Here is a 7915-nt window from a genome sequence, read left to right on the forward strand (position 1 = left end):
GGCGGGGCAGCGCGGGGGGCGAGGCCGGGCCAGCAGCAGGCAGGCCAGCCCCAGGCCAGAGGCCAGGCAGGGCAGAGGAAGGTCCTGCAGCAGCAACCAGGCGAGCGCCGGCAGCCGCTCTCGGTGCCCATAGGCGTCGTAGAAGAGCGGGAAGGCGCGAGTGGTCCCAGCCGAGAGCAGCAGCAGATCCAGCAGCGCCAGGCAGGGGGCGCCAGGCGGGCAGCGCCAGGGCAAGAGGGCCAGAGCCAGCAGGGCCAGCAACGCCACGAGGCCGAAGAGCGCACCTGCCCCGTACACGTGGGCCTCCCAGGCCAGCCCCCAGCGAGCCCGGGCTTCTGCCCAGTCGGCCTCCAGGGTCAGGAAGAAGAGGGGCCGTGGGGAGGCCGGAGGCTGCACCTCCGGATCTGGCAGCTCACCCTCGTCCATGCTGCAAGTCTCTGGCCCGCACTCCGGCTGCGCTGGAGGGTTCCTAAGGCTGGCAGGAGAGCCGTCCTCTGGGCCAGAGGTGGGCATGGTGGGGTCTATGGGCAAAGAACATTTGGCTGAGGTAATCGAGCAGTCTTGACACCCACCCCTAGCCAGTAGCCAGCGGGAGTCCATCAGATCACCCAGGAGGCACCTGTCCTGCTCAGAAGACTCCACACCTCTCCCTCTTTCACGTCCTCCTCCCACATCCCAGTCTATCAGGCCAGAGCTTCAGTTTACGCCCCCTCCTCCCTCCTTTGTTTCTCTCCATCACTCTGATTCTACTGGGAAAGGTTTTCTCCAGAAGCCACAGAACTTTATACATAGAAGGAACTGTGGACCACCCACCCCCAGTCCTATCCAATGCCCCCATCAGAAAGGAAGTTTTATGAGAACAAGGATTGTTATTCTCTTTGCTCATATCTGAATCTCCACGCTTCTGTGGCACATAATTGACACTGAGCAGATACTCATTGAATACATGAAACATTTGCCAAATGAAGATTCTGAGGTGCTACAGGGAGGCACAGTGACCTGTCGTGACAAGGTCAGGAACCTGCAGAGTGCAGCTGCCATCCAGATCCAAGCACCGATCGGAGCCTCCTTTTCCATCCAAAATGTCTTTATCATATTAGTCTGCTTATCTCCTATTCTGCACCCCTGATGCCTAAGTGCCACTCTGCCTCGAGGAGATGCTTCTCTTCACCTTTCTAGCTTCTCCCTCCCTGTCCCTGTTTTAAGGAACACACTTGCCTTGTACATATGCACACTCAAATCGGAGAGAGAAGGGGCTCTCCTGTCCCCAGCTCTCTGAGAACACTATTTCCTCTTATTCACTGCTCTTCCTACCAGCTACACGCCAATCCTCAGCATACCTCTGGCTGTAGCCCCCATACTGATTCACCCACAAGCCAAGTCTAAAACTCTCAATACAGATGCCCCTTTGATCTCCCATGCACACATTTTACAGAAGGTGACAGAGATGGACTCACCTGAGTCTCAGAGGCTCCCCCTTGAACTCCCAGAGAGGAATAACTGGGGACATCACAGGACAATAAATGCCACCTGAGTGTGTGAGGCCCTCAAGTACTCTTGGGTTTAAGTCAAGCCTCCAGCCCCCTCCTGTGTGCTAACATCTTCCCACACCCTTTGGGGAAAGGAAAGTCTACAAAGTGGGCAGGGGTGGAGGAAGACCCTGATTCCACTCTCCTGGAGCTAGAGAGTTCAAAAGAGACCCAGGAATTCTGTCTATGGCTAGGCAATGGGGAACTGTTGTAAACTGACCTCTCCCACCCCTCCCTTCACAGGCCCAACAGGACTTCAGAGATGGAGGAAGAAATGATAGCACTGAAAGATGGGGACAGCTCGGTAGGGAAGGGGAGGAGGACAGAGACAGATGTGGAATGGAGAGGGAGGTCTCCGATGATCACATGCCTGCCCCAACAGCTGGCCATGTCCCAGCCATATTCAGCTGGACAATACCGGAAGACCCTAGGAGCATCCCTACCCTAGGCAGTGCCAGCTCATGCTAGGACAGGCAAAACACAGCAGTGCTGAGGACAAAAAAGGGAGTGAGGGGCCAGAAGGCAACTCTGGGGGGATGGAGCTAGGGAACCAGGGAGGGTTGAGAAGGAACAACCAAAAAATTAAATATGCACAGCCTTCTGCCAACTGCAAACAGCAGCATGCACCCTGATTCATTCCATTCTCAAATCCGATCCGAGTAAGACTGGCCACTGCATAGGGCAGCTGTGAGGATAAATGAGAAGATGTGTGTTAATTCTTTGGAGCGCCTGGTATGTAATGATCATTCAGTGTAAGATTGTGGTCAGCATCCTCATCGGCTCATGATCATCAGTTTGTGTTTGTATGAGTGTGAGCAATTCTGTCCTTAGACTAGCTCTTGATTTAACTAGATGATTTAACTAGATTGCAGCAAAGGCTTAGCACATTTAAAGTTTGTTTAGATACTCTTGTGACTGACAACAGTCAAATGAGTGAACACCAACATCTTGCTTGACTTTATGACTCAAGAGTACCGTGCTGATGACAGAAATACCCCTGAACAGTCATAAAGATAGCAGCCTTCAGTTAGATGAGAAGCCATTCATCTACAAACAAATAGCTTGCTGATTAGAGGCAGGCATCATCTAGCATTAGCATGATCAAATAAACACACTCCCTGACCCCTCATCCTCTGGTGCCCTCTGGTCCTTGTCAAAAGCACTACTTCTGCAAAGTGACTGAATTTGGGCTCTTTGGAGAGGCAAAGAGGCCCTGCCTAGAAGCCCACCATGAGTACCCGCCATCACCTGTCCTCCTCGCTCCCTGCATAGACAAGCGTGGCTCTCCGAGGTCAGGCCATCTTCGCCACTCACACATGGGCCACAGAGAACCTCATCTCTCATCTCTGTCCCCAAAGCCCTATGGCAACCAGGGCAAATGTCAACATTCATAAGAATTCAGAAAAGCAGTAAAAGCCAGAAAACAGGCAAAGTATAAGTGCAGCTCAAGTGTCAGTGTGGGAGTTCTGGATTCGGAGCTTTGTTTCCAGGGGTCACAGTGTGCCTAGCATGCCTGCATGGGGCAGGTGTGGGTGGGGACAGGTGGAAGGAAGCCTGGCTTCTGCCTTCAAAGTGTCCATTTGACCTCATCTCCATCTCTGCATTTGTGATTTCCCCAGAAAGAGCTTCAGTTTCCCCCAGAAGGAAGTGACCTTCAATCTGTCCCTCCATGGATCCCTCTCCTGAGCAGACCACCTCTTCAGGGAGGTCCCATTCTGGCCCTACGGCCCCTCTTGACCTCAGGGGTGAGGGAGGAGATGGGATGTCAGTGTGAGTAATTGGTGAGTCCGAAGCTGGCTGGGAAGGCACAGGGGGAGGAGAGGGGAGAGGCATCTCATTCATGGAAAGCCAGACCTGATTATCCCCCAGCTGCCCACATCAAAGGGCTGGGAATGGCATCCCCGCTCTGGATTCTGGAAGCTGCAGCCCTTTAGTGGCCTGCTCCATCCCTCCCTACCCCCACCTCCAGGATCCCAGAACACTGATATTCTTCGTGATAGTGACACTCAAAATATTTAACAGCAGGATAGTACAGGTGCCAGCCAGTCAGAACAGCGCCCTGCCAGGGAGTGGACAAGAGTACTCACAGGGACTCAGGACAGAGTGGCCTGAGAGTCTTTCAGCGTGTTATGACTTGTACAACTATTGGAGTATTTAGGGTCCCAATACAAGCTCTGTTCAGGGTGAAGGGGACCTATGACCAGGAAGACCTACGAATCCAAAGTTAATGGCAAACAGGTGAGAAAGACCCTAGAAGAGACACAGAGAGACTCTTTTTTTCTCTACCTACTGTACACACACACACACCCCAGTGTGAGTAAGCCCGTTGGCCTTATCTCCAGGAGAACTGTGGCCCTTCTGGGTTTATCCAGAGGAGCAGTCAGGAAGAGGCTGGAGTCCTGCAGCCACCGGAGAGGAGGGGGAGGAAGATGGGGCCGCCAGCCTGCCAGGCTCTGCTGCCTCTGACACTGTCCAGACTCATTAAACCTGCCTGGCCAGCACTGTCACCCAGGCCGACAGACTGCCAGCCAGCGTCCTTCCCCTGAGGCACAGAGCTGCCCCCAACCCCCGTGGCTCTTTCCACTGCCACACACGGGCTGCACAGGGGAGCGGCTGGCACCTTACCCGCTGCTGAGGGAGCACAGCGACAGAGGTTAGAGCCAGAAGGAGGGGTGTGGTGTCGGGTCTGGGGCTGGAAGAAGGCAGAAAACCAGGGGTATCCATGGCTGAGCCTAGTATGAGAGCGCTGAGGGCCTTCACAGCCACAGCAAATGCTTTAAAGAGCAAAGCTTAGCTTGGAAGTCGCTCTCCATAGCTCTGGGGGCCTCATCTGCCAGGCCCTGTTCCGGAGCACCTATGCCCTCTGTGAGGTGTCATGTTGGTGATGTGTTGTCCTACCATCACCTGCGGCCAAAGCCAGGGTGTCTGTGAAGTGGGGTCTGGAAGTATATTTGGGATGCAGTCAGAGAGAACTTTAAATACTTTAAATGAACTTCTACTTTGTGACCAGCATCATCAGGCCAAGAGTTTTTGTCACCTAGAAGCTCTATAGTATCTCTACAAAATAAGTACTATCATTAAACCCTTGATAAATAAGAGAATTTAGACTCAGAGACATTAAGTAAGCTGAGCGAGGTCACCCAGCTAGTAAGGAAGCAAGGGGGCTCAAAGCCAGTCTCAATATGCCACCCACTTGTCTAGAAGCATGTGTGAAAGATTCCCTTGAATGAAGTTGGCATCTCTCTGCCTGTGGCCTCCTCTTCAACGTCTTCCCAGTGAGGGCCCAGCTCTGCCTGTACCTGACAGTGTGTCATGTCAGATCAGAAGCCAGAGAAGAGTTGCAAGATTGGGCTGGAATGGGGGCGGGAGGAGAGGTAGGCTGGGTCACCCACACTGGAGGATGGGGTGAGCCCTGCTCCACCTGTCACCAAGCCACTCTGCCTGCAACTGCAAACCTCTCAGAGGACCACTCCTTAATTCCGTGGGGAACCTTCCCCTGCAACACTTGTTCAAGGGTCATTGATGTGTATTTCTCCATGGTGATGACGAACAGAATGGTGATTATGGTTATAAAGACAAGGAAATAAAAGGGTCTCAGAACACTGCTAAGTGACTGGTGCATAGCAAGTGCTCAAGAAATAGTTGTCAGGGCCAACTGAGTTGACACTTACCATGTTGCCCTGGTGTTGTCCCAGTTGAAGCAGTGCTTAGGAAAGCAGCCTGGTCCAGTAGGCTTGGGCTTGAGAGTTTCCTCTCCAGAGAGGGTAGGGACTGGGACAGAGTAGTGCCAAAAAACCCTGCAACAAGAGCATACAGGGCTCGAGTGCTGCCCTACCAGCCAGCTGTGGCTTCTAGGACTTTGAAGAAAATCCTGTACTTCCCAGAGCTTGTACTGAAGAAGTGTATCCCACACCCTAAGCTCGTGGGCACCTTTTGCTAAGCTATGGGAACCAGATCAGAGTCAATGTTGCAGAGAGAACACTTCCCCTAGGGTCCTGGAGAAGCACTGCAGGCCTCCCCAGGCTGAGAAAGGGAGTACTGGTCAACTCCCTAGCATAGCACCTGGCATGCAGAGGGCCCACAAATGTTTGCTACAGTGAAATGAACACTCACCTGGAGAATCTGACACTCTGGAGGGAGAGTTTGGGGATGCTGTTATGTCTCGGGGGCTCAGGCCTGAGAAGTTGCGGAGTGGGGACAGAGTAGTGCCAAAGAACCCTGTAAAAGGAGCCCAGGCTGAAACCATCTCCTGTGTGCCAGGGGTGCCCAGGAGGGGCTGTCCTCCAACAGGGTGGGTACTCACCGAAGGGTCCCAGGCGCCCAGCAATCTCTGCCAGGCTGGCCCGCAAGCTGGGCAGGAGGGGCAGCGTTCGATGCCCCAGTGTCGGGGCTGCACCTGCTCTCAACGCCACATCGAACTTCAGCTCCAGCTCGCTATGATGGGACCTGGGAACACTGGATGGTGGTGCTGTCGCCGTCAGAGCAGTGGCCCAGGTCACAGTGGCCATCCTGGGCTGATAGGGAGTAGTTGGACGGTGGGTGGGCCCAGAGAGGGGGGATGTGGACTCAGGAGACAGGGAGGAGGCCCAGGGCGTAGAGCTGCCCTCAGCAGAGCCCCATTCTGAAGGAGAGTTCCCAGGGGGGCCCACCAGCAGTTCCCAAAGGGGGTCAGTCCTCAGCCCACTGGCCACCTCTTCCCCTGGCTCCTGGGCTCCAGGAGAAAGAGCCTGGGTCTCTGTGACAGGGTTTCCCCAGACAGCAGCAGGTCCCCGAAGATGGAATTTGAAGTTTAGTCCCAGGTTGAGAGACAGCATGGAGGCCTCGCTCTGAGGCGGTGGAGTCAGCGTGGTAAGGGCACCTGGGACAGAGGGGGCAGGCTGGGGGCCCACGGGAGCGGCAAGCAAGGCCCAGCAGAACAGCTCCAGCCCCAGGCAGCCACGCCCTGCCATGGCTGCACTCGGCCTCAGCAGCCAAGCGGGCCAGGGGCTCCCTTCTTCAGCACCTTTTGAGCTCCAAGGTCCTGGAGGGAAGAGAGGCCTTGTGAGCCCTGGCTGCCACCACCCTCTTCCCTTTCCCGGGATGGGATAACCCAGAGGGAGGCTTCTGGTCACAGAAAGCAGGTGGTGGGGGCAGAAGGCAAAATCTGCCTGAGCACGAGACAGGATGGCTCCTCTTGCCAGCTCCTTCCTGCGCCTTTAGGTCCAGCACAAATCCTGCCCTGCAGCCCCCAGTGCCACCCCACCCCTGCACAGGGGGACTGGAGTCCACTGCAGCCAGAGGGCTGAGAGAGGGCTTGGGCTCCCAGATGCAGACTCTCTTCCTCCCCGCCCCCTCCCCAAATTCCCCTCCTCCCGCAAACACCGGTGCAGGCCTATGGTGCCAAGCACCCTTCTGGGGATACAGCTGTGACCAAGCAAACCCTCCTGGATATGCCCAGACCCCCACTTCTGGCCCCGCCTGAGACACCACTGAAGGCCCCCGGGAGGGGCAAAGCACAGCCTGAGGGCTCTGCAGAGCCGGAGACTGCCGGGCTGAGCCCACAGCAGCAGGGTCTCTCTCCCGTCCAGCCCTCCCCTTTTTAGGGGTTAGGGCTGCTCCCCTCCTAGGGACCCTAGGAGTATTTGGAGGAGGGGCCGTTAGCGTTTCTGGTTCCCAGAGGGAGAAGGCCAGGCAAGCTGGGCCGGCCGCTGCAGTGACTCCCGCCCCCTCCCCGGAACTCTCCCCTCCAGGCGCACACATCTGGAGGGGGAAGGGAGGGTGAGCCAGGGACACACGTGCACCCGGCACCCTTACATCACACACTCGGCCACACCTAGCACCCCTGACACACCCACTCACCCTTCACATACCCCTGCACACACGCGCACGCACGCACATGCACCCCATCCCGCTGAGCCCCCTCCCTCCCACACGGGTTCAGACCCAAGCTCTGGAGCTCCCACCTCCTCCCTCTCTCTCTCTCCCCCCACCCCTCCCTCCCTCTCTCTCAGCATATACAGTCAAACACCCCCCAACACACACGCACCCCCAACACACACGCACACTGTCAGACACACATACACACCAGCAGCCCCTCCCCGCCCCTACACGCCCACCCCGGGCAGGCACACATGCACGCTCATGTACACACACAACCACACACACGCACACGTACACCTTCAGTCTGGACCGGCCGACCTGCTCTCTCGCTCCCTCCCTCAAACGCGGTTCCTCGGCCAAGTCCCCCGAGAATGAGCGCTCGGGGTGGCCCCCAGCTGGGCAGCGCTCCGCGCCTCGCCCGCCCTCTCAGTAGCGCCGCCGGGCGCCAGGACCGGAGATCCGGACCCGTCCCCGCCGTCCCTCAGCTCGTCCCGGCGGTCGCAGCCTCGCCGACCCGCTGCCCCCGG

The 7915-nt window shown here is 56.5% G+C and overlaps 1 protein-coding gene across 1 annotated transcript in view; it reads right to left on the reverse strand.

Annotated features, from left to right (window-relative positions):
• The window catches only part of Prrt4 (proline-rich transmembrane protein 4), a 9767-nt gene extending 1890 nt beyond the window's left edge, over positions 1-7877 (reverse strand). The window contains exons 1-5 of the mRNA XM_013503258.1: positions 7707-7877; positions 5833-6549; positions 5643-5747; positions 5201-5326; positions 12-521 (exon numbers count right to left, since the gene is read on the reverse strand). Of these exons, the coding sequence (XP_013358712.1) occupies positions 12-521; positions 5201-5326; positions 5643-5747; positions 5833-6478 (1387 nt within the window). The 5' untranslated portion in view covers positions 6479-6549; positions 7707-7877. The remainder of the gene's footprint in view (positions 1-11; positions 522-5200; positions 5327-5642; positions 5748-5832; positions 6550-7706) is intronic.
• Positions 7878-7915: the final 38 nt, after the last annotated feature.

Source organism: Chinchilla lanigera, unplaced genomic scaffold (assembly GCF_000276665.1).
Source record: "Chinchilla lanigera isolate Chin_1 unplaced genomic scaffold, ChiLan1.0 scaffold00078, whole genome shotgun sequence".
Taxonomy (NCBI): Eukaryota; Metazoa; Chordata; class Mammalia; order Rodentia; family Chinchillidae; genus Chinchilla; species Chinchilla lanigera.